At 42.0% G+C, this 27,056-nt stretch overlaps 1 protein-coding gene across 2 annotated transcripts in view; it reads left to right on the top strand.

The window, feature by feature from the left end:
- Positions 1-9,400: 9,400 nt before the first annotated feature.
- B4GALT4 (beta-1,4-galactosyltransferase 4) overlaps positions 9,401-27,056 on the top strand; it is a 30,939-nt gene continuing 13,283 nt past the window's right edge. Inside the window, exons 1-4 of one of the 2 annotated variants that reach the window (XM_070369880.1) lie at positions 9,449-9,539; positions 11,277-11,345; positions 21,249-21,640; positions 24,973-25,205. In XM_070369880.1, coding sequence (XP_070225981.1) covers positions 21,388-21,640; positions 24,973-25,205 — 486 coding nt within the window. In that variant the 5' untranslated portion in view covers positions 9,449-9,539; positions 11,277-11,345; positions 21,249-21,387. Of the gene's footprint in view, positions 9,540-11,276; positions 11,346-21,248; positions 21,641-24,972; positions 25,206-27,056 lie in introns of both variants that reach the window. The other variant, XM_070369887.1, reaches the window with a different exon arrangement.

Below are 27,056 nucleotides of genomic sequence, written 5' to 3'. Positions count from 1 at the left end.
TTTTATCCTTTTAATACCTATAGTATACGTAGTGATGTCACGTCTTTAATTCCTTATATTGAGAATTTTTGTGTCTTTTTTCTGACTAGTCCAGCTAGAGTTTATTCCCTTTTTTTAATGTCAAATAACCAGCCTTTGCTTAGATTCTCTGTATTGTTTTCTTCTCTAATTCATTGATTTCTGCCTTGATCTTTATTATTTTTTCTCCTGCTTACTTTATACTTTATTTGTTCTTCCTTTTCTAGTTTTGTAAAGTAGAAGCTGAGATTATTGATCTGAGATATTTCTTCATTTCTAATATAGACATTTAGTGCTTAAATTTTCACTTATAGATCCTATATATTTTATTTTCATTTCCATTCAGTTTCAATACTTTTCAATTTCTTTTTTGATTTTCTTCTTTGATGTCCCCCTTATTTAGAAGGGTGTTGTTTAGTTTTCAAATACTTGGGGATTTTCCAAGGATCTTTTCATTATTGCTTTCTAGTTTAATTCCTCTTTGGTCAGAGAACATATTTTGTGTGACTTGAATCCTGTTGAATTTTCTTGTCCGGTTTTAGGGCCCAGAATAGCACTTTGTGTACTTGAGAAAAATGTGTATTCTCCAGTTGTTGGGTAGAGTGTTCTATAAATGTCGATCAGGTCAAGTAGTTAATAGTGTTGTTCAAGTCATCTATATTCTTACTGATTTACTGCAGAACTGGTCTAGCAAATATTGAGAGAAGAGTGTTGAAATCTCTGGCTATAATTGTACAGTTCTATCATTTTCTACTTAATGTATTTTGAATCACTATATTAGGTTCATGAATGTTTAGGATTGTTATTTCCTCTTGATGAATTGACCCTTTTATACTTTTTTTTTTTTTGACCACATCACAGCACAGCATGTGGGATCTGAGTTTCCTGACCAGGAATCAAATCTATGCCCCCTGCATTGGAAGCATGGAGTCTTAACCACTGGACCATCAGGGAAGTCCCAACCCCTTTATTCTTATAATGATAAAATAACCTTCTTTTCCCTGTTACCATTCTTTGCTCTGAAATTTATTTTGTCTGATTCAAAAGTAGCTACTCTTGTTTTCTTTTGACTAGTGTTAACTTGGTGTATCTCTTTCTGTCTTTTAATTTTAACCTATTTATTGGTTTATATTTAAAAATATGCATGCATACTAAGTCACTTCAGTCATGTCTAACTCTCGGCAACTCTATGGACTAGCCTGCCAGGCTCCTCTGTCCATGGGATTCTCCCAGTAAGTATACTGGAGTGGGTTGCCATGCCCTTCTTCAGGGGATCTTCCTGACTGGGATCAAACCCAGGTCTCTTACCCCTCTTGCATTGGCAGGCAGGTTCTTTACCACTAGCACCATCTAGGAAGCCTATATTTAAATATAAATATATATAAAACTGCCTACAGTTTATATTTAAAGATAAAGTATATTTATAGGCAGTCCTATGTTTATAGACAGCTTATAGTAGAGTCTTTTTTTTTCTAATCCAACTTGATCATTTCTAATTTTTAATCAAAGTGTTTATACCATTTACATTTAATTTGATTATTAATGTTAGATTGTTAATGCTAGATTGCTATTTACCCCATCTGTTATTTTTTTCCCTTTTCATGGTTTTTACCTTCTTTTGGACGAATTAAATTTCTTTTTAAATTTGATTTTATCTCCTTTGTTGCTTTATTAGTTATAATTATTTTGTTATTTTAGTGGTCACTTAGGTATTTATGGGCTTCCCTGATAGCTCAATTGATAAAGAATCCGCCTGAAATGCAGGAGACCCTGGTTCAATTCCTGGGTCAGGAAGATCTGCTGGAGAAGGGAAAGGCTACCCACTCCAGTATTCTGGCCTGGAGAATTCCATGGACTGAAGCGTCCATGGGGTGGTGAAGAGTTAGACATCACTGAGTGACTTTCACTTTCACTTTCACTAAGGGTTTACAGTATAGAATTTATCTCTTAAAGTCTACCTTAAAGTAATATTATCCCACTTCGTGTGTAATCTAAGAACCTTACAAAAGTATAGTTCATTTATCCCCTTCTGGTCTAGATGCTATTGCTGTCATGTATTTATTTTACTTTTAATCTCTACAAGTTCAGTTTAGATTTTTCTCTGTATCCTCCATCTCTCTAACTTTTTGAATATATGGAATACAATATAATAACTGTCTTAATGTTTTCTGTGTTAATTCTAACACCTGTGTCAGTTTTGAGTTTCTTTTAACTAATTATCCTGCCTTCCATCAGTTGTGTATCTTCATGTCTTTGTAAACCTGGCAATTTTTGTTTGGATGCCAAGCATTGTGAATTTTACCTTATTTAGCGCTGGATATTTTTATAGCTTTATAAATCTTGAACTCGTTCTAGGAGAGACACATTACTTGGATAGAGTTTTTTCCCTTTTGGTTTTGTTTTTACTATATAATAGGCAGGTCTGGAACAGTGCTCATTGTAGAGCTACTTCTTTATTGCTGAGCAAAACTTCCCTGAGTACTCTTACCCGGTAGCTTGTGAATTATGAGTTTTTCCAGGTTGGCTGGTAGAAATAGGCACTATTCTCAGCCCAGTGTGAGTGATTAGAATTGTTCTGCTAATCGTTATAGATGGTTCTTTCCTTGGCTTAGGACAGGTCTCCTACATCAGCCCACTGATCATGAACACTTGAGGGGGATTCTTTGCAGACCGCCAGTATTCCATTTCTGTGCTTCGTTTCTCTCTGGATTTCTGTCCTGTGAAATGAAGCTGCTTTGATTTTCCTGGACTCTACAGTCTATCTCCTCAACTCAGGGAGTCTTCTAGGCTCTCTCTCAGCTTTGCTTTCCCTCTGCAATGCTTGGAACTCTCTCAGGGTAGTAAACTGGGGCAATTGTGGGGCTCATCTTGTTCATTTCCTGTCTCTCAGAGATGACTGTCCTTCGTTGCCTCTTACAGAGTATCTTAAAAACTGTGGTTTATGCATTTTGTCTGTTTCTTTCTTTCTTTTTTTTAAAATGGATGCTTCAGGTGGCATAGAAACTGGTTCCTGTTACTTCTTGTTGACTAAAAGGCAAAGTCTAGTCCTTGCTTTTTCCACTTTGAGATTTAATCTTTTCTTTTTTATTTCAACTTAAAAAAATTTCAAGGGTTAGAAACGCTGTAAAAATTATTCAAGGAACATCTGTGCACACTTTGTCTAGATTGATCGATTGTTAGTATTTTGCCGTACTTATGCCCCCCGCCTTTTTCTCTGTTACTCTCTCACATACACAAATTTTAACTGAGTCATTTGAGAGAAACTGAAGTCATCATGATACTTCATCATTAAATAATTTTTAAGAATAAAGTCACTGTCCTGGAGAAAAGAGATTCCTCTTACATTGTTGGTGGGAATGTAAGTTAGTGCAATAACCATGGAAAACAGTATGGAGGTTCCTCAAAAAACTAAAAATAGAGTTACCATATGATCCAGCAGCCCCATTACTGGTCATACACCCAATCAAAACTATTTCAAAAAGATATATGCACCCCTATATTCATAGCAGTACTATTCATAATAGCTAAGACATAGAAACAACCTAAGTGTCCATTGACAGATGATTAGATAAGGAAGATATGGTATGTATGTACAATGGAATAATGCTCAGCCATATAAAAGAATGAAATAATATACTTGCAGCAATATGGATGGACCTAGAGATGATCATACTAAAGTGAAGTAAGTCAGAAAGAAACAGACACATACCATATGATATCACTTATATGTGGAATCTAAAATGTGGCGCAAATGAACTTATCTATGAAACAGAAACAGGCTCGCAGACATAGAGAACCAATTTGTGGTTGCCAAGGGGGAGGAAGGTGGGGGAGGGAGGGACTGGGAGTTTGGGATTAGAAGATGCAAGCTATTATATACAGAATGGATAAACAATACGGTCCTACTGTGTAAGAGAATAACATTCAATATCCTGTGATAAACCACAATAGAAAAGAGTATGAAAAAGGAGAGAGATATATATATATTTGATTTACAATGTACAATGTATTAATTTCTGCTGTACAGCAAAGTGATTGTCAGAAATTAATATATTGTAAGTCAACTACACTTCAGTAAAATAAATTTAAAAAAGAATAAACTCATTCTCTTATATAATCACAATAGCCTTTTCCTCCTCCCGGGGAATCTCCCTGACCCAGGGATCAAACCTGCATCTCCACACGGCAGGCGGATTCTTTACCAACTGCGTCACCTGGGAAGCCTGTAACCACAATGCAAGGATCAAATGCAAGGAATTTAACATTGACAGAACATTATCATATAACATATGGTCTCCTTTGATTATCTATTGCTTTGTAACAAATGAACCCAAAACTTAGAGGCTGAAAATAACAATGCATTAACTATTATATCTCGTGATTTTGTGGGTCAGGAATTCAGATATGGCAGAGTGGGGAGGGCTCATTTTTTGTTTTATAATGTTTAAGCCTCAGCTGGAGGTGACCCTGAGTGGTTGGTGGCTTCTTCACATGGCTAGTGTGGGCTTCCTTATAGAATGGTAGCATCAGGGTAGCCAGGCTACTTCCATGGTGGTTCAGGGTTCCGATAAAAAGTGAGTCTAGTAGTCATGTATGGATGTGAGAGTTGGACAATAAAGAAAGCTGAGCACTAAAGAATTGATGCTTTTGAACTGTGGTGTTGGAGAAGACTCTTCAGAGTCCCTTGGACTGCAAGGAGATCCAACCAGTCCATCCAAAAGGAAATCAGTCCTGAATATTCATTGGAAGGACTGATGCTGAAGCTGAAACTCCAATATTTTGGCTACCTGATGCAAAGAACTGACTCATTGGAAAAGACCTTGATGCTGGGAAAGAATGAAGGCAGGAGGAGAAGGGGACGACAGAGGATGAGATGGTTGGATGACATGGAGAAACTCGGTGGACACACGTTTGAGTAAACTCCAGGAGTTGGTGATGGACAGGGAGGCCTGGCATGCTGCAGTCCATGGGGTCGCAGAGTCAGACACGACTGAGCGAATGATCTGACTGAGAGACATCCAATAATACAATTAGTGTCATACATAAGGTGATGCTTGAGGCCATAATATCATTTTTTAAATCATATTTCTTTTTTGTGGAAACAATTTTTTTAAAATTTTAAATTGAAGGATAATTGCTTTACAGAACTTTGTGGTTTTCTATCATACATCAACAAGAATCAGCCATAGGTATACCCATGTCCCCTCCCTCCTGATAGTGGAAACGATTTTTTAATGCCATTTAAAAATTATTCATTCATTTATTTTTGGTTGTACTGGGTCTTTACTGAGGTGCTTGGCCTCTGTTGCTGGGTGCAGGCTTTCTCTAGTTGCTGTGAGCGGGGACTCCTCTCTCGTAGTGGCTCTTGTTGTTGAACTTGGGCTCTAGGGCACTTGGGCTTAAGTAGTTGTGGCTCATGGGCTTAGTTGCCACATGGTACTTTGCCCACCTCATGCGAAGACTTGACTCTGCGAAGAAAAGACTCTGATGCTGGGAGGGATTGGGGGCAGGAGGAGAAGGGGACGACAGAGGATGAGATGGCTGGATGGCATCGCTGACTCGATGGACCTGAGTCTGAGTGAACTCCGGGAGTTGGTGATGGACAGGGAGGCCTGGCATGCTTCGATTCATGGGGTCACAAAGAGTCGGACACGATTGAGCGACTGATCTGATCTGATCTGATCTGATGTGGGATCTTAGTTCCCAGACCAGGGACTGAACACGTGTGTCCTGCACTGGCAGGCGAATTCTTTACCACTAAGTCATAGGAAACAATCAGACAAACCCAAATTAAAGAATATTCTATAAAACAACTGGCCTGTGAACTTCAAAAATGTCAAGGTCATGAAAGACAAGGACAGATGAGAAACTATTTCAGATTAATGGAGAATGTATTAGTCCGCTTGAGCTGCTAATATAAATATTAATACCACAGACTGTGTGGATTAAACAACCGAAATGGATTTTCTTACAATTCTGGAGATTGGGAGTCCAAGATAACGGTGTTAACAGGTTGGTTTCTTCTGAAGCCTCTCTCCTTGACTTGAAGGCGGCCACCTTCTACCTGTGTTCTCACATGGTCATCCCCCACCTGTGCTGGCTTTTCCTCATCTCTTCTTCTTTATAAAGACACGGGTCATGTTGGATTATGACCTACCCTAAAGACCCAATGTTAACTTAATGACCTTTTTAGAGGCCCAGTTTCCAAATAGAGTCACATTCTGAGATACTGGGAGTCAGGGCTTCCACATCTGATTTCAGGAGATTCAATGCTGTCCATAACAGAGGCTAAGGAAATTTCTTTATATGTGGCCTTAGATTGGAAAAAATTGTTTCAAGGTATATTATTGAGACAACTGGAAATGAGTATGTACAGCATTACAAATTAAAAACAGCTTCAAATTCTTTGACAGTTTTCTTACTGAGGAATGGGGCTATGTTGCCCATGCCTTTAAATCTGGACTGGCCTATAACTGCTCTGTCACATAGGAGAGAGCGAAAGTGGAAGCAGAAACTGCCTTTAAAAGGCTGGACTCAGAACTGACATAGCTTCACTTCCTTATTTTCAATCTACTTAATTACTTATTACTTCCTTATTTTCAATCTACTTATTACTGCTTAATATAATCATTTCCAATTGTCTCAGTAATATACCTTGTAACAAAAAATTTTTTCCAATCCAGGAATTTAGATGTCACATCTAACATTCCTCATCTATCCTTGTCTTTCATGACATTGACATTTTTTTAAGTGTACAGGTCAGTTGTGTTGTAGCACATCCTTTAATTTGGGCTTGTCTGACTGCTTCTTCATGATTAAATTCCAATGATGCATTTTTGGCAGGAATACAATAATGATGATTTTATGTCCTCAGAGTATCACCTCATGTGTGATGTCTCTTTGAACTATTGCTGAAATTAATTTGGAGTACTAGGTTAAGGTAGTAATCTGGTAGAAATCTGCCAGATTTCTCCAATGAGTACTATCTTCTCTTTGTAACTGGTAAGTAACCTCTAGGGTATTGTTTTTTCTTTAAAATTTAAAAAAGAGATTTCCTGTATCCTGTTGCAGACAATTCCAGTATCTGATGTCCTTGGGGGATCAGGCGGGTCTAAATCTTTTGGGTATTCCTGCTAACTGTTCTTACACGTGGCTTCCAGTGCTTAGGGTTTTTTTAAATTTATGAACTTGAATTTGAGTCCTCTAGGACTAAATTGAGGATGCATCCTCTAAAGTGTGCTTCCATTGCACAGCGCACAAAGAACTCCTCAGTGCTCTTCTGCAGCCTTGGCTTGACAAGGAAGGCACAAGTTTGGCTCTTCTCATTTGGATCCCAAATCAGTGTCAGCAGAAACTTTCAATTACTTCAGTCGTGTCTGACTCTTTGCCACCCTTTGGATTGTAGCCCACCAGGCTCCTCTGTCCATGGGATTCTCCAGGCAAGATTCAGTTCAGTTCAGTTGCTCAGTTGTGTCCGACTCTTTGCGACCCCATGGACTGCACCATGCCAGGCCTCCCTGTCCATCACCAACTCCTGGAGTTTACTCAAACTCGTGTCCATTGAGTTGGTGATGCCATCCAACCATCTCATCCTCTGTCGTCCCCTTCTCCTCCTGCCTTCATTCTTTCCCAGCATCAAGGTCTTTTCCAATGAGTCAGTTCTTCACATCAAGTGGCCAAAGTATTGGAGTTTCAGCTTCAGCATCAGTCCTTCCAATGAATATTCAGGACTGATTTTCTTTCAGATGGACTGGTTGGATCTCCTTGCAGTCCAAGGGACTCTCGAAAGTCTTCTCCAACACCACAGTTCAAAAGCATCAATTCTTTAGTGCTCAGCTTTCTTTATAGTCCAACTCTCACATCCATACATGACTACTGGAAAAACCATAGCCTTGACTAGATGGACCTTTGTTGACAAAGTAATGTCTCTGCTTTTTAATATTCCTATCTAGGTTGGTCATAACTTTTATTCCAAGGAGTAAGCGTCTTTTAATTTCATGGCTGCAGTCACCATCTGGAGTGATTTTGGAGCCCCCAAAAATAAAGTCAGCCACTGTTTCTACTGTTTCTCCATCTATTTGCTATGAAATGATGGGACCGGATACCGTGATCTTTGTTTTCTGAATGTTGAGCTTTAAACCAACTTTTTCACACTCCTCTTTCACTTTCATCAAGAGGCTCTTTAGTTCTTCTTCACTTTCTGCCATAAGGGTGGTGTCATCTGGGTGTCTGAGCTTATTGATATTTCTCCCAGCAATCTTGATTCCAGCTTGTGCTTCATTCAGCCCGGCGTTTCTCATGATGTACTCTTTATATAAGTTAAATAAGCAGGGTGACAATATACAGCCTTTATGTACTCCTTTTCCTATTTGGAATCAGTCTATTGTTCCATGTCCAGTTCTAACTATTGCTTCCTGACCTGCATACAGATTTCTCAAGAGACAGGTCAAGGGGTCTGGTATTCCCATCTCCTGGAGTGGATTGCCATGCCCTCCTGCAGGGGATTTTCCCGATCCAGACATCTCTTTTGTCTGCTGCATTGTCAGTTGAGTTCTTCACCACCAGCGCCACCTGGGAAGCCTTTTTCTTACCATGGTTTGTTCCTTTTGGGGTGGGGTGGTTCTTGGAGACATTTACTTCCCCATCAGTAGAAGGGTGACTTGGAGAATCTAGTCTGCTATCTTCCCTGCCTAAGCAGAACCCACTTTAATGATTTTCCACTCTAATCTTTAGTATAAATATGATTCTGCTTGGCTTTTTGTAATGATATCTTTGAAGAAATTTGGTTTTCTCACAACTTGTTAATATTCTCAATAATCCTGTGAAATGAGGAAGTCAATTACCTTGGTACATTGTGCAGCTGGGGTGGTGCTAGTATTAAAGAACACGCCTGCCAATGCAGGAGATTAAAGAAACACGGGTTCTATCCCTGGATCAGGAAGATCCCCTGGAGAAGGAAATGGCAACACACTCCAGTATTCTTGCCTGGAGAATCCCATGAGCAGAGGAGCCTAGAGGGCTACAGTCCATGGGGTCGGAAAGAGTCGGGCACGACTACAGCGGCTTAACACGGGGTGATGTAAGGTAAATTTATTAACTTGTAAAACCTCAGTTTTCTACTCCGGAAAATGGACAAGTTCCTATCTCCTTCCCAAAGCTTTGTGAATATTTACGAGGATGTAATTTGGGAAGTGCCCAGACCCTCGCGCATTACTGGCACAGGGCTTTATTAAGATCACCCGAAGAACAAGGGGTCCTTTTCCCTCCAGCTTCCCCTTCGGTCGCCGCGGGCAGCGGGGCGGGGAGGAGACCGAGGGTAGGGGCTGGAGGGCTGGCATCCGTCAGGCCCGCCCACCGGAGGACCGCGCAGACCCGCCCGGGGCCTGGCCGTAGCGACTCCCGACGCGGGCGGGGGCGGAGCAGGCGAGTGGAGCCTCCTCCCGGCGGCGGGGGCGGTCCCCACGGCAGCTGCTCCGCGTCTCCGCTTTCTCCGGGCTGTCCTCGTCGCCGCGGCGTCTGGGGTGAGTTCGTGGGGCCTCCCCTCCGCCGGTGCCCGGGACGCAGGGTTTCACGCGGAGGGCGACTGGCGCCGTGTGGGCATTGCCGGGCGGCAGGGCGGGTCGGTCCCCGGGTTGCGGCTAGGCGCGCGCGGGCCGGGCCTCGGAGGGCCGTCCTGCCTCCTCCCGGGCGGTGCGGCCGGGCAGGGGGCCTGCGGAGGCCGAGCCCGGCGGGAGGCACCAGCTCAGGTGAAGGCACCACTGCGGCGCTCCCTCTGCTGCCGGAGGGATGGCCAAGCGAGGTGCTGCCAGGTAGGAATCCAGGGGTCATCCCCCGAGGCCCCGCGTCACGGTTCCGGGGTCGCCGCCAGCACCTCCGTCCGTGCGGGGAGCATCAGCGTGAAGACGTCCCTTCCTCCTTGCAGCTCTCTTTCCCCAGGGTTTCTGCTGGGAAACCCACCCACTGATCCCAGCCTGTGGCCTGCAGGGAGGGGCCGGCGAGTGGTGAGGATCGACTGGATGGTAAAGTGTATCAGCTCTCTACGCTTAGTCTGGCTCTGAGTCCATACACTGTCTGTTGATCCAAAGCCCATGAGGATGGGGACTGAGGAAAGGCCTTTGGGTTGGTGGCCTCGGGAGAGCAGTTATCAATAGCGTGGGCGTGTGCTGGATTGCATGGTGTTCAAGAGTGGGTGAATGATGAAGACGTGGAGGCGGCCGGGGCACAGCCGTTGGGTGATGCAAGGGAGCAGGAAGAACACAGTCCTTTGAAGGTTGGGGGTGTTGTTTGTTTAATTTCTAAATGTCTGTTAAAAAAGAAAAATAACATTGAGGATGCGACAAAGTCAAGGAATCTCGGATAGAGATGACTAAGATTCAGTGTCCAGGCTGAGAAAGTGGGCTTAAAAAGAGGGGCGGAGGGCGCTCCTAGACACCCAGGCTGAACAGTGGGGCTGGAGTGCTGGAATATCACTCTGGGGAAGGAGATAATGCTTAATAGGACCATAGTTTTCCTTTTGGAATTTTATTTTCTAGAGCCGGGTTGGCCTTTAAACCCTATGAAAGTGCAAAGTTTTCATGTGCCTGTTTGTGTTGTAGGGGAGAAAAACTTCTTGCCCCCTTCTAGGTTCTTTGGCTAGACAAATAATTAAATTGGATTAACATACAGCAAATTAACAGGAGACAACCAAATTTAATTTCATGCCAGTGGGATCCCTTAAAAATATGAGGCTCAAAGACGTAACCAAAGCAGGCAGCCTTTATTATCTTTTAGACAAAGAAACACCACATATGTGAAGAATTGATAAGACAAAGAAGTTGGGTTTGGGGTAGTAAATTAATGAAAAAGTATTAAGGTTTATTGTACTGAGCTCTCCACCTTGCATTCTTATCTCTGATAATAAGGATGCCTGATGTGGTGCCCTCCTGGTATAGAAAAGGCACCTTTCACATGGGATATATTTCCGCTTTTAGGGGAAGAAAAAAGGGTAAAGTGTCCTTACACTGGCTGTTAAGTAACTTTAAGTCAAAATAATCAGTATGTCAAAGTGGCCTATTTTGGTGTGGCATATCTTGCTTCCCTTCAGCGTGCATTTTTAATCTGATTCAAAACATCTGTTAAAGAGCAGTACTGAACTGTTTGACTACACAATGTTGCAGAGGGCAATAAAACTAACTCAGTATATTTTAGGTGCCACTTGATAGAATAAGCTTTTGGTATCTAGTTTAAACTGAGCTGTTAATTGTGTTTTTTTTTTCCAGAAATGCATGCAAGACTTGAGAACTGTTTCTTTGAAGATCTTTAATTCAAAGTGGAAACATTCAAAGCAAGTCAGTTGTGGTTTTCTTCTCTCTTTTTTTAAAAAAAAGCCATCAATGAACAATGGTTTCTCAAACCCAAAATATTGATTACCTGGCCCCACCTTGGGCCTTGGAAATAAAGATCTCTTGGGGATGGAGCCTAGGAATAGGAATTTCAGAGAGAGATCACAGAGTTCTCTGGCATGGGAAATTATTTGACCCCTTCTGAAGTTTTTTAGGATTTGGGCTCATTGAGGCCTCTTTAGAACAGATTTCCTTACCAGTTATGTTAATAAATTGCTACTGCTGCTGCTGCTGAGTCACTTCAGTTGTGTCCGACTATGTGCGACCCCATAGACGGCAGCCCACCAGGCTCCCCCGTCCCTGGATTTTCCAGGCAAGAACACTGGAGTGGGTTGGCATTTCCTTCTCCAATGCATGAAAGTAAAAAGTGAAAGTGAAGTCGCTCAGTCGTGTCGGACTCTTAGCGACCCCATGGACTGCAGCCTACCAGGCTCCTCTGTCCATGGGATTTTCCAGGCAAGAGTACTGGAGTGGGGGCCATTGCCTTCTCCAAAATTGCTACAAAAGTTAGGTAAATTATAATCCCTGTCTATTGTGTCATCTCTAAATTTTAATATATTTTAAAGGAAAACTATACAGTCATCAGAAAAAAAAAACCTCATTTCTGATTATAACCCTATTTTTTAAAAAATAGATTGTGAATAAACAATATTTCTCTAATCTATTATTAAGAGACAGTCACCAGTAATTCTTTCTGACATTTTGTATATAAAAGGCATGTATACCACACATACATAGCATAATGTGGATTGTATTCTACATACATTTTTATGTTCTGTTTTTTTTTCTCTTAGCTATCATGAGTATTTTCCTGTGTAGTTAAATTTTTAAGTGCCATTTTAAGGAAAGCATGTGTGGCATCATATGTAGGTATTGTAATTAATTCAATCAGCTTCCCTGGTGGCTCAGATGGTAAAGAATCTGCCTGCAATGCTGGAGACCCAGGTTTTATGCTTGGGTTGATAAGATTCCCTGGAAAAGGAAATGGCAGCCCACTTTAGTATTCTTGCTTGGAAAATCCCATGGATGGAGGAGCCTGGTAGGCTATAGTCCATGGTTGCAGAGTCGGACACAACTGAGCGACTTCACTTTCACTTTCTAGTATTCTTGCCTGGAGAATCCCAGGGACAGAGGAGCCTAATGGACGACAGTCTGTGGGGTTGCAAAGAGTCGGACACTACCGAGCAATTTCTGCCTGTCTGTTGTCCCTATTGTTAGCATTTTGATTCTTTTGAATTTTTGGTGGTTTTAAGTAATGTTGGTTTGAGTATCATGGTTTACCTGATTATTTCTTAGAATGATTTTCTAAATGATAGAGTCGAAAGCTATTCAAATACATTTTAAACATCTTCTTTTCACATATCTTCTTACTGCTTTGCCTCACCAGAAGGAAAATGGAATGTTTCTGAAGATCTATTGCATTACAGGTCCAATCTCTTATTTCATCGGTTCTCAAACTTTAATGCGTATAAGAATCACCTGGGGAGCTTGTTAAAAATTCATTTTCCTGAGTCCCAGGCCCAGGTGTTCTAATCCATTAGCTCTGGAGCAGGGCCCAGGAATCTGCAATCTTAACATATTTCTCTCTGCATTTGATATAGGCACTCTTGAAATCACACGTTGGAAAATGTTTTTAAAATAAATGGCAAAACAGACTCAGCTTTAGGTCACTTGCCCAGCGCCATTCATGCATCTGGTAACCAGATTTGAATTAGCTTTCGTGGCTTCAAAACCCTTGTTTTTTCCATTACCTCAGACCTTCAGCCTCTCATTGATGTGCTTCTAATAATGGCAGAAAGGGAACTTCAGCTGACCCCACTGTAGCATTCTCTGGGATAGCTGAGAATGACACACAAATACACGGCGAGCCTCCGCTAAAATCCCCCACTGGAAATTCTTTTCTTTCTGCTGCATAACATAGACTAAATGAAACAATTTCAGTCCTTTCCCGGTTGAATTTATTTCCTGTTTCCTGACTGTTTCATGCCAACCCTTGTAAAATAGGTGGTACCGCACCATCAGGCCCCTCTTGCCCAGGAGGCAGGGACACTGCTCTGGTGTGCTCCATGGGATCAGGGAGGAAGTGGCAGGCTAAACAGCATCTCCTCCTAGAATCAGAAAAGAGACGTACTGCTTTTGAAAAGTCAGTGGTAGAGGAGCAAAAGGTGGTAGGCATGACTGAGACAGTGTCATTTTTTAGAGATAGGGCCTCTACCCTTAGAAAAGCATTGGTGTTAGTAAACCAAAGGGAGCTAGCATGGGGGTGAGCCTTTTGCAGTTTTAAAAATCTTCTCTAAATAGAATTTTATGCCCAGTTAAATTTCCCCCTTCTTTATTAATCTTTATTTATTCTCCTTTTATACTATTATCACATTTATTTTAGTAGTAGTTGGGGATAATTGTCCTTAAGCGTTTCAACTAGTGTATCCTAGAAAGTCATTCATTATTTACCAAATTTAGCACCTATTATGTGTCAGGTCAGTGTGAGGCACTAGGAATATAAAGAAATAGTGATTCTCCTTGAGAATTAAGTTAACCTTACTGCTGTATGTTGACTTGGATTATACACAGCCTTTGAGTTTTTAGCTCTAGTTGTAATTAATTTTAGACTTAGAGAAAAGTTGATAATATTGTACAGAGAATTCACTCAACTTCCCCTATATTGGCCCTTTACATAGCCATTGTTCAGTTATCAATACTGTTGACTATAGACTTTATTTGAATTTCATCAGTTTTCCTGCCAATGATTTTTTTTTCTGTTTCCATATGCTGTCGAGGATCCTACCTTGCATTTAGTTATTTCCCCTTAGTCTCTTTCAGTCTAAGTAATTCCTCAGTTTTGCCTTATTCTTCATTATCTTGACTCTTTTAAAGAGTACCAGTTGTTTTGTAGAATGAAGGTATTTTGTAGAAAAGTAGTGATTAGTTATTTGGTAGAGTGCAATTCATCACTGATGATGTTAACCTTGATCATTAGTTAAGGTGATATCTGCTAGGTTTCTTCACTGTAAAGTTACTCTTTCCCTTTGTTGTTTGTTTTTTAGTCACTCAGTCTTGTCTGACTCTTTGCGACCCCATGGACTGCAGCATGCCAGGCTTCCCTGTCCTTCACTATCCCCTGGAGCTTCCTTGAACTCATGCCCATTGAGTCGGTGATGTCACCCAACCATCTCATCTTCTGTCATCCCCTTCTCCTGCCCCCAGTCTTTCTCAGCATCAGGGTCTTTTCCAATGAGTTGGCTCTTCCCATCAGGTGGCCAAAGTATTGGAGCTTCAGCATCAGTCCTGCCAATGAATATTCCGGGTTGATTTCCTTTAGGATTGATTGGTTTGATCTCCTTGCAGCCCAAGGTACTTTAAAGAGTTTTCTCTAGCATCACAGTTCAAAAGCATCAATTCTTTGGTGTTCAGTCTTGTTTATGGTCCAACTCTCACATCTGTCAATGACTACTAGAAAAACCACAGCTTTGACTATATTATTTGAGAGGAGATACTTTGAGACAACGTAAACTCTGTTTGTCCTCAAATTTTTACCTACTAATTTTAGCACCAACTGGGGGATCTTGTCTACCACAATTATTTACAATGATGTTTGCCTAATGGTGATTCCCACCCCCCCCATTTCCTGCTTCTTTATTAATTGAAAGTTTATTGTAGGAAAGAGCTGCCTTTTCCCGTTTATTTATTTGATCATTTGTATCAGTATGTACTAATGGATATTCATTTTATTCTGTGGATTAAAATACAATATCATTATTTTCTTGCTCAGATGCTTCCAGTTTTGGCCATTAGGAGCTCAGTCTGAGTTTAAGTGACCTGTACGTGTAAATGGCTGTTAATCATTTCTATCCTTCCCTTGCCAATAAAACAGCCAGTTACTTTACAAGCAAAATGGGTTTATTCAGGAGCAGTAAAGAATTGCAGTTTGGAACATGCAACTGTCAAACCACATGCAAGTCTGGTAAAGCAAAGGAAAGGAAACTCTTTTATAGAGTAGAGGGGGAAATTGGGAGGGGCTGTTATTGAAAAAAAAGTTCATTGGACGAAACTGGGAGTTTGAAGTATGGTGGCTTTTCATTGGCTCAGTTGTGACAGTTGTGACAGTCTCTCATTGGCTGAGGTGTTGCCAGAGTAGGAGAAAAGCTTCGTTTTCCTGCTAGTGGTAGTAAAGTTGCAACACTTCCTGCCAGAGTTGCAAGAAGTCTGTTTTGATGTGATCTATATCTCCCCTTCTGGCCTCCCAATTCCACTTCAGTTAGGTTTCTCTTCATTAATTTTAACAGAACCATTGCTTGTTTAGGGTCTGGGCAATGATCACTGAAAAGCCAGGTTCAGTTCAGTTCAGTCACTCAGTCCTGTCCGACTCTTTGTGACCCCATGAATCGCAGCACGCCAGGCCTCCCTGTCCATTACCATCTCCCGGAGTTCACTCAAACTCACATCCATCGAGTTGGTGATGCCATCCAGCCATTTCATCCTCTGTCGTCCCCTTTTCCTCCTGTCCCCAATCCCTCCCACCATCAGAGTCTTTTCCAATGAGTCAGCTCTTCACATGAGGTGGCCAAAGTACTGGAGTTTCAGCTTTAGCATCATTCCTTCCAAAGAACTCCCAGGGCTGATCTCAATTAGAATGGACTGGTTGGATCTCCTTGCAGTCCAAGGGACTCTCAAGAGTCTTCTCCAATACCACAGTTCAAAAGCATCAGTTCTTCGGCGCTCAGCTTTCTTCACAGTCCAACTCTCACATCCATACATGACCACTGGAAAAACCATAGCCTTGACTAGACGGACCCTTGTTGGCAAAGTAATGTCTCTGCTTTTCAATATGCTAAATATGGTAAAGGAGCTTTAATTCCGAGGAAAGTACGTGTGAAAGGACAATACGTGCGGAAATAGTCTGCTCTGAGGAACTCTGCAGGAGTAACAGGAGTAGCGAAATGTTGGCCTTTCTGTTGGTGCTATCCCAGAGAACCTCAAAGGAGTAGGACCGTGTGCCTGGTGCCACATTTTTCCAACTCTAGACATCCTGTGTGTGCAGGATTACCAGGTGGATTTAGAGACACTGGAATGCTGATTTTAGTGTTCTTGGCTGCTGAGTGAAAACCACACCCCTCTCTCTGGGTGCATAAGTGCTTAGTGAGTATTTATGGAGTGACACTTGGTATCTTCCCCTGGTCTCCCATGGTGCTATAAAAATGTGTGCATGTAGAGATTCTCTAAGAATGATAATGATACTTAGCATTTATGCTGATTTGCCCTTTGTTATAGCTTGTCTTCTGTGCTAGATTTTTTTTTTTAATGGAAAATTCCAAGGCTTCAAAAAAGTAGGGTGAAAAAGAAAATGAAACTCTCAGGTACCTGTCACCTTACTCAATACTTTTCAATATTTTGCTAGTCTTATTTAATCTTTTTCCCCATTTTCAGGGTTGGGGTGGCATATTTGAAAACGAATTGCAGACATTAAAATCTAAGGAAGGGTTGGAAATAAACTCTTGAGTACAAGGACTATATCTTAATTCCTTTGGTGCCTAGCACTGTGCCTGAAAATAGCAGATGCTCAGAAAAGACTGGTTAAATTGAGAGGAGAAAGAGCAAAATTATGAGAACATCATCATTTTGAGCTAACTCTAGGGCAGACCTAAGAAGGAAAAGGGTGGTGAGACTTGCCCTAAAATAACTTCTTTCACATTACCTGAATTTGTTCTCTATAACTATGATCCTCCTGTCACTTTAAGATAGCCTTAATTAAAAGAGAAAACTCATTTTAGGGAGAGTTCAGGGACTCTTCTTTATTTAAATATTTTTACAGGTAACTCCAATCTGATGACATTTTCTCAAACACCAACCAGGAATGACTTGCCCTAAAACGGACTTTCTTTAAAAAAAATCATTAAAAAAAAAAAATTATAAAAGTAGTATATACTATCCCTGGGTTGGGAAGATTCCCTGGAGAAGGAAATGGCAACCCACTCCAGTACTCTTGTCTAGAAAATCCTATGGATGGAGGAGCCTGGTGCAGGCTACTACTGTCCATGGGGTCGCAAAGAGTTGGACACGACTGAGCGACTTCACTTACTTACTTAGTATATACTCATTGAAAGAAAATAGGAAATAACAGAGAAATAGAAAATGAAATGATTCAATATGGATTTCAATATGTAATTCCAGAGATAACATTTTCTTGGTTAGCGTTCTGATAAAATTTGAGTGTGAATCACATTGGTAATCAGAGTCAGATCAGATCAAATCAATCGATCAGTCGTGTCCAACTCTTTGCGACCCCATGAATTGCAGCACGCCAGGCCTCTCTGTCCATCACCAACTCCCAGAGTTCACTCAGACTCACGTCCATCGAGTCAGTGATGCCATCCAGCCATCTCATCCTCTGTCGTCCCCTTCTCCTCCTGCCCCCAATCCCTCCCAGCATCAGAGTCTTTTCCAATGAGTCAGCTCTTCACATGAGGTGGCCAAAGTACTGGAGTTTCAGCTTTAGCATCATTCCTTCCAAAGAAATCCCAGGGCTGATCTCCTTCAGAATGGACTGGTTGGATCTCCTTGCAGTCCAAGGGACTCTCAAGAGTCTTCTCCAACACCACAGTTCAAAAGCATCAATTCTTCGGCACTCGGCCTTCTTCACAGTCCAACTCTCACATCCATACATGACCACTGGAAAAACCATAGCCTTGACTAGACGAACCTTTGTTGGCAAAGTAATGTCTCTGCTTTTGAATCAGAGTCAATAACTATTTATTTGTCTGTGAGAATGTGCTAGGTCTGACTGATGCATCATCTCATTAAATTCTTACAGCAGTGTTGTAAGATAAGTTAATTTTTTATTATTGTTTTGTAGCTGAGGAAATGGAAATGTGGTAAGAGTATTTGCCTTCAATCACTTAGCTGATAAGCAGGCTGGGCAGATCTCTATTGAAACACCATTCCTCTATAAGCATAGCAGCTCTTAGACAAACAATGTTCCCTAAGTTTTCCAAGATTGAGATTTTATAAAAAATGATTGCCAGTCCTAGCAATTCAAGCCTTCTGCTGTTAAGTCTGTGAGACAGTCTGGCTCCAGGAACCTGCAGACTTACTGTTACCTGGAGGGAAGGAAACAGACCTCCAGGAAACAATATCAAAAGACAGTCCCAAAGAAAGGGACAGGAGGGGAGAGGTAGAAAGCTGCGTATTTCAAGGGTTTGTGCTGGACACAGCCAGGTACCAAGAGGAGGAAAGAGATAGCAACATTCGTGTGAAGGGTGTGGCAGAAGCCCAGGCTTTGGAGATGAACACTGGGCTCATACCCCAGCTCCACCGCTTACTATTAATAGTTGCGTGGTCTCTGGCAAGTTCCGTAATCTCTAAACCTTTGTTTTCTCCTCTATAAAATGAGGAGACTTGGAAGGAAAGTTATGACCAACCTAGATAGCATATTCAAAAGCAGAGACATTACTTTGCCAACAAAGGTCCGTCTAGTCAAGGCTATGGTTTTTCCTGTGGTCATGTATGGATGTGAGAGTTGGACTGTGAAGAAGGCTGACTGCCGAAGAATTGATGCTTTTGAACTGTGGTGTTGGAGAAGACTCTTGAGAGTCCCTTGGACTGCAAGGAGATCCAACCAGTCCATTCTGAAGGAGATCAGCCCTGGGATTTCTTTGGAAGGAATGATGCTAAAGCTGAAACTCCAGTACTTTGGCCACCTCATGTGAAGAGCTGACTCATTGGAAAAGACTCTGATGCTGGGAGGGATTGGGGGCAGGAGGAGAAGGGGACGACAGAGGATGAGATGGCTGGATGGCATCACTGACTCGATGGACGTGAGTCTGAGTGAACTCCGGGAGTTGGTGATGGACAGAGAGGCCTGGCGTGCTGCGATTCATGGGGTCGCAAAGAGTCAGACACGACTGAGCGACTGAACTGAACTGAACTGAATAATTCTAAACTCACAAAGTTGAGAAATAAGTAAGTTAATATTCCTAGAACATGGCACAGAATAAATGCACAAGTGAATCACTCCTCTTTTTAATGATTAATCTTCTAATGAGTTATTACTGCCTTCAGCATTTACTTGTGATGCCTTCACAAGACCCTAAGCACAGGCCATACTGTTTAATTGCTTCCTGGGTCAGATCTTCTCTTTTGTGGTTTGATCCAGGAACCTAACCTCCATTTATAACATTGAGTCTAGAGAAGAATGCTTCCTAGGTTTCCCTCAAACTCATCTAGGCTAAAATTTGGGGATACTACCCTTTAGTAAGTATGAGGCTGTCTTGAGAGTTGCTAGGGTTGTTTTATTTTTCACAGTAAATTACCACATCCCCACATCTCATTTAAAGAATCAAATTTATTTTCATTACAAAAAGACAGAAGTGTGTTATACTTTTCCAAAAATGAAAGGAAAAAGGAAAAAAAAACACCCTTGGCTAATCCCATATTTCTAATAGAATCATTGCTAGCTTTTGGTTCTATTTCTTCATAGAGTTTTCTTATTTCTGTCATTTTAGTGGTAATCATATGCACAGATAGACTTTATTTTCTGTTTTTCTTTTTATTACTTAGGATTTAATCATACATGTTTTTGTGTTATTTTGGCGGGGAATATAGTTTGGTCTCTATTCTTTCCATTTAATTGAGAATAGGTTTGCTGTGGAGATTATCAGCATCCTCGCTTTAGCATTTTTCCACACTCTTACAATGACACATTTAGAATTTGAGAAGAGACGTGGTTTTGGTAATGCAGAGAAGATGTGGGGCCTTGCCAAGTAGCTTTCATCACCTTAGTGTAGTTACCATGGTCCAGGGAGGGCCCTCAACTAGGTGGCCTCAGAAACTGAATTTTTGTTAGTTACTAAGAGCATAGCCATCTCTCATACTATCCTAGTACATGCAATTGAAGTATGAAATGAGGATGGCAATTTCATCCTGACAGAAATGCAGCACAGCAGAGTGGTGATTCTGGCAGCCCAGTGGTCATCCTGTAGGTCATCCCTAGTCTAGAGTCATTAATGTAAATAATATAACAGCAGTGACAGTTACCACTTGGTGGGTGCTTCAGGTGGCATAATGGTGAAGAGCCTGCCTGCCAGTGCAGGAGATATGAGAGATGCAGGTATGATCCCTGAGTCGGGAAGATCCCCTGGAGGAGGGCATGCCTACCTACCCCAGTATTCTTGCCTGGAGAATCCAATGAACAGAGGAGCCTGGTGGACTGCAGTCCACGGGGTCGCAAAGAATTGGACGCGACTGAAGCGACCGAGCATGTATGCATGCACTGTGCGTCAGGACGTGGGCTAACACTTTTTGTATTAATGTGTTAGGTCATCCAGTCCCTCAATAACCTCTCTAGGAAGGTACAGTTTTTATCCCCATTTTACAGGTAAGGAGACCAAGGCCCAGTGAAGTGATGGGTCATACTTTCTGTCTAAACCCAAACCCCAGATCTGGAACACTGTGCTGTAGTCTGTTATTCTTGCAGATTCTTGCATCCTGTGTTGGCATCCTTTTGTGTCCTCTGCCCTTTTCCCCACCTGTTGGGGTGTGCCCTGTGCCTTAGTGTGGCTATAACATTTATAACTGAAAAACCCTTGAACTTGGGGCTGTGCCAGCTCAGAACTGAGGAGGCAATGATCGGCTCTCCTTTGCCTTCTCCACCTGTGTGACGTCTGGAGTGAATGACAGCTGGAACCTTCTACCTCCAAAATCTCTGGTTTTCTGATCTTTAAGCTCTCACTGGAGAACTCCCATTACTGTTATAGTCAAGATTGGTTGGGGACAGGTTTTCAGTGTGTGCTGGTGAGTATTATCTCAGGTTAGGATTTCCATCTGAAACAGCATGTCTTTGTGATTGCATTTCAGGGATTGTTGGAGCAGAACGCCCAAACAAAAACAGGCATCGCACAGTTGTCATCAAGTTTGCAGACTGGAATAGCTGAACTTGAAGCTTCCTGCCTGCAGTGGAGGCCGAGAGATACCTATTGCTCACATAATCAAAGACATGAACTTCAACGTGACTTTCCACCTTTCGTACAAATTCCGATTGCTGTTGCTTTTTACCTTATGCCTGACAGTGGTTGGGTGGGCCACCAGTAACTACTTTGTGGGTGCTATTCAAGAGATTCCTAAAGCAAAGGATCTCGTGGCTAGTTTGAGCAAGGGTATCATTTTAGGGAAGAAAGGAACTGTGACGGATGAAGCATTTGTGGAAAAAGCAAGACTTGACAGTTGCCCTTCTGTGTCTCCACACCTCAGTAAGTATTTGTTTTTCCTTTTTTACAAGTAGTACATACACTTTTTATTTAAATACAACAAATGTACTGAAAAGCACATTTCAGAAGTGTACATTCAAGATTCACAAAATGAACATACCTGTGGAACCAGGACATAAATTAAGAAATGGACTCTTCCCAGAACCCCAGAAGCTCCCATGCTTCTTTCTGTCACTACCCTTATTCCAAGTTTATAACACCAGGCATTAGATTTTTCCTGTTTTTGAAACTGTAGGTAATTGGAAACATAGTATGTACTGCATAGAGTACATACGCTATGTACTCTTTTAGGTCTGGCTTCTGTTGCTCAACGTTATGTTTGTGAGCTGTATTCATATTGTGGACATATTATATTTATTATATGAATATCCCCAGTTTGATCATCCAGCCGCAGAAATCTGAGCAGCCATGTCAGTAGGCACGTGTGATGAGCTGGGGGTCAGTTGCCCTAGGCTGGTGGCTCTGCTCCGTGTGTTTCTCATCCTCCCGGATCAGCAGGCTAACCTGGACATATTCTCCTGGCATCCACAGAACACGGGTGAAGAAATGCCAGCACATCCAAGCTTCCACTCGTGTCACATCTGTTACCATCCCCTTGGCCCTAAGTATGGAGTCAAGGGACAGGGTAGTACTTTTTCAGTGTTGTCTTAGTTTATTTCTTAAATATGTTGTATGTGTTGATTCTCCTCTAATGCCTTGCCTTTCACTTTAAATGAACAGTAAGTTGGTCTTAGGAAGCACATTAATTAGGAAAAACTCCACGGCAACATTCTGTCTAACCCACACAGGTTCTATCAGACCTCTCTAGAACATTGAAGGCCTTGTGGTTCTCCAGATAATCCTCGGAGTGTCTTTCCAGAAGGCCTTTCCTCAACCCATGTGGGTCTGGCAGAATCGTGTTTAGTCATCAGATGTGTGGTTTAGATTCTTCTCTCCCAGAAAGTTTTCTGGGACTGTCCCAGAGTTAACGTCAGGCTCCCTGTGTGCTTGCCTTTGTTTCTGTTGTGTTGGTCAGTGTACTGCTTCATGTTTGACTTTCTTTCCCAGGGGACAGTGTGCAGTCAGGATGAAGGCCGGGTGATCCTTTCTAGCTCTGTGAAGTTCAGAACTGCCCCCTGGTTTTTCAGAGGTGTAGCTCTGCACACACCCACTTAGCACTCCAGGTACCAGTCTCGGGCTCTTCAGAGGCTCATTGCACTTAGTTACACAAAACCAGTAGACCCTTCTCTTGAGTGACTTGCAGACTCATACTGTGCTCATACTGGCATGCTGCTTCCCTTTACTCAGTCATGGAAAAGCCAAAACGTTTTTCCTGATTGAGGGCAGTCATTCTGCTCACAGATCACGCAAGTTGAGATGGGAAAATGAGTTATTGAAACACAGATCTGACTGCATCATGCCCCTTGTTCAAAATCCTCTCAACATACTTAAGCAACAAATACATTCATGGAAACAGATGGGCAGTGACATAATAACACGTATGGATCCAGAGGTTGATGCAGTAGTAGTGAATCAGGATAGACCCTTAGTGATCCAGTGGGGGACAGAACTTGAGAGAATATCATGGGGGCGCTAAGGGAGAATGCTAGAGCAAATGGAACCAGGTACCCAAGATGAAAGTTGTGACCATGAGAGAGTGGCCAGGGGGACTGGTTTTCATTGAACCTGTTGCTTGGTGTTCTCTCAGGGGCCAGGAACTGAGACATGGTCCAGTTAGCCCAGATGATGGGATTTATGAACAGGCTACGTAGGAAAACATCGCAGCGGCCATCCATCCCATCGTCTCCCAGCAGCTCTGGTAGCTTGCTTTTCCTTATAACTGCTTTTCTTACTATTTGTTTTTAGGGCATTACTGCCTGCTGACCCTGTCTCATGTGCAGACCCTTCTGAAAAGGTCTTGTAGGTCAGTTATTTTCTCTAGGTGGCTGGAAGCAGTTACCTGCTCTTGGTGCAATTGCCTTTTGGCCATGTCACAGACACTAGCGCCTGGTTTAAGCAGCCATGGCCGGGGTAGAGGAAGGTCACATGGAGCGAGGCACAGTGACATACACAGGAAAAGCGGGCGACTGCTTTGCTCAGAAGAGGATAGTGCAGTTGCAAGCATCTTGAGATTTTATAGCCTGACCAGGATACGAGGAGTGTTAAAATGTGTGGCTCTATTCCCTAACCAGAGCTCTGCCTCCTCCCTTACCAGTCAGTATTTCCTGTTCATTCAGAGCTGAGGAGAGGGTCAGTGCCTTCAGCTGTCTCTTTAAAGCTCTGTGTGAGATTGGTTGCCGTGAATGGTCTTGGGTTTCATCCAGTCAGGCTGTGTCCAGACTTGCTGAGCAGATGCCCCATTGGGGATATCTGTCTTGTGAAACAGTGGGAGGGTTCTTACAGTGTTGCACATACCTGTTATTGTTGAGTTAGGGAGGGAGGCTAGTTTCTGTTGCCTTTCACTGTTTTACCTTCAGGGAGTTAGTAGAGCTCTCAAGAGCTTAGGGAAGGACCTTAGGGAAAAGGGTCTTGTCCATGAGCTTGATTCCATGGAATGCTTTTAATTTAAAAAAAATTATTTTTGGCTGTTCTGGGTCTTTGTTGCTGCATGCAGGCTTTCTCTAGTTGCAGCAAACAGGGACCTGCTCTCTAGTTGCAGCGTGAGGGCTTCTCACTGTGATGGCTTCTCTTGTTGCAGAACGTGGGCTCTAGGCACACGGGCTTCAGTAGTTGTAGCCTATGGGCTTAGTTGCCTCTGTGGAATCTTCCTAATCTAGTTGTCGAACCCCTGCATTGGCAAGTGGACTCTTAACCACCGGACCACCAGGGAAGTCCTGGAATGCCCTTGATTTTTAGGAGACTTCACCCTCCTTTGGAATTTTTTTTAATGACAACCAAAAAGTTGGATTTATTTATTCATTCATGTATTCATTCATTCCAAGGGTGAGGCTTCCTGTTATTTTTTTTCTCCCCCTTTGGAATTTTGAGAAGGAAAAGAGATTAGAGCAAATTTGAAGTTATTTAGTCTGCCCCTGATCTCTGCTCTTCACCAGGGTCATCAGGACAGAGTATATTTCCTAGTACGAATGAATCATAGAACCAGAACTGGTTCCTCTGCCACAGGGGACTACTTTTGTATGTCATTTGCTTTTTTTCTGCAGCCAATAACCTGAGTCATAGATTCTGTGGTTCTGTGATTATATTTTGTGACCAAAGGAGGCTTTACAATAGTGCTTATGGTGTGCCAGGCAGTGTTCAAAGTACTGGCTCCTGCAAGCCCATCAACATGTGATAAGCTTACCCCTGTTAGTTCCTGTGTCCTGTGTTTGTTGTAGAAGGCCAGACCAAACTCGTGTTCAAGCCAGACCTCACTCTGGAGGAAGTCCAGGCAAAGAACCCCAAGGTGCACAGAGGCCGGTATCGCCCTGAGGAGTGCAGGGCTTTGCAGCGAGTTGCCATCCTCATCCCTCACCGGCATAGGGAGAAGCACCTGCTGTACCTGCTGGAGCACCTTCACCCCTTCTTGCAGAGGCAGCAGCTGGACTACGGCATCTACGTCATCCACCAGGTGAGTCTGGGGGGGTGGACGAGGCCTCTGCCCTCCAGACTCCCCTCTCTTTGTGGCTCTTTGTCTGTCTTGGGTAAAAGAGCGTCTAACCATCATCAAAGGTGAGGTCTCTTAACTGATTTGTCCTTGAAAGGAGTAAAGGAGTTTCGTGTCCCAGAGTTTGGAATAATGGGATAAGTGCTGGGAAATTTGACTGGCTCTTTATTGAACCTCTGGAGGAAGCCTGTTTTCTTTTGTGAGCTCTTCCATGTTAGCCATTGACTGCCCTGAGATATTCCCCTGGTATTGACCTTACATTGCCTTCTGCGTTTGCTCTGCATTACACGGTGAGATGTTAGAACTGTGCTTTATTATTGAGCTTGGCTCTTTGATGGGGATCTAGACAGAGGAGTCGACTGCTGTGTGCTAATCACCATGAAATTCTATAACTCTCTCTACCTTTCTGCCTTTAACTTTGCCACTATCTATTACATAAAACATTACGTTTAGTTTTCACTTTTTTGATTCAGTTTTGTGACTTCCAGAAGCTTGAGTTAGTAGGAACACAGTAAGTATAAGTGTAGGCTGCTTTTAAAGAGTTTTGCTCTAAATGAAGCAGGTGATTTAAGATGCCTCTATTTGTTTTAACATATATTGAAAGAAAAATAAGACATCAACTTAAATATCTTTTTTATGGCTATCTTTTCAAAATTATGCTGGGCCATCCAAATAATTCCCCCTCAAATCCTTACAAATGCTATGAAGGCAAGTGCTCAGTTGTGTCTGACTCTTTGTGACCCCATGGACTGTAGCCCACCAGGCTCCTCTGTCCCTGGAATTTTCTAGGTAAGAATACTGGAGTGGGTTGCCATTTCTTCCTCCATTGAATACAAGGAAAATAATTAACTACATGCCTGATATCGGTTAAAACTGGTAACATTTGTCTTAGGAAAACTTTTGATAGATCAGAAGATGTTATTCTGCAGTATATACATTGTAATAAACTGGGGCTCTTAGAAATTGATGTGATATATATATATATATATTACATTTATGCCCATTTTGTGGGGATTTGAAAAAAATTAACTGTTACACTGGCTTGTCATTATTTTTGTTTTTAACACTGTTAGTCATTCAGAGTTCTTACTCAAGACAGCAGCCCCCAGCATATAATATTTTTATGAGTAGAAAAATATGCTTTATGTTATTCTTTTCAGGGAAGTGCTGTGGTGAGTTTTGAGAATTGCCTGTACTTTTGTTATGATAAACTGTTTATTGAACTGGAATCTATTCTTAAGGAATTTGATTCAAATAGCCATGAAAAAATTACTAGTGTAAATTTTTTTTAATACTATAGCTTTGATTATGTTACTGGTTGATTTATGTTCTTTTCTTACCTGGTAATGAATCCCCTCTGTCAGGCCACTGCAAGGATTAGCATCTGCCATTAACTGTTAAAACAGGATTCTTTCACAATGATTCCATGAGACTTTTAAGTAGCTTAGGAATATTAGCAGTAAACCTCTCTATTTATATATCAAGATTTCTTTTTTTTTTTTTTTTTTTTTTTTTGTGGACCTCACTGTGAGGCATGTGGGATCTTAATTCTCTAACCAGGGATTGAACCCAACCCCCCTGCAGTGGAAGCTCAGAGTTTTAACCATCAGATCAGCAGAGAAGTCCCTAGGTTAAGATTTTTTGATCCTTCCTGGCCAGCTATATTTCTGGGGAGCTTAATGTAGATCTGTTACATGGGGTATGATTGGGATTAGCTGAGAGTTAAACAAGTGAGGCAGTGATACTACTTGTCATGACTAGTATATAAGAAAGGTTTTTTAGTTTTACATGGAATAAATAAAGGTATGTTTAAAG

This window comes from Bos mutus, chromosome 1 (assembly GCF_027580195.1).
Source record: "Bos mutus isolate GX-2022 chromosome 1, NWIPB_WYAK_1.1, whole genome shotgun sequence".
NCBI lineage: Eukaryota > Metazoa > Chordata > Mammalia > Artiodactyla > Bovidae > Bos > Bos mutus.
The sequence above is the reverse complement of the archived record's forward strand: the minus strand, read 5'-3'. Positions and strand labels throughout refer to the sequence as shown.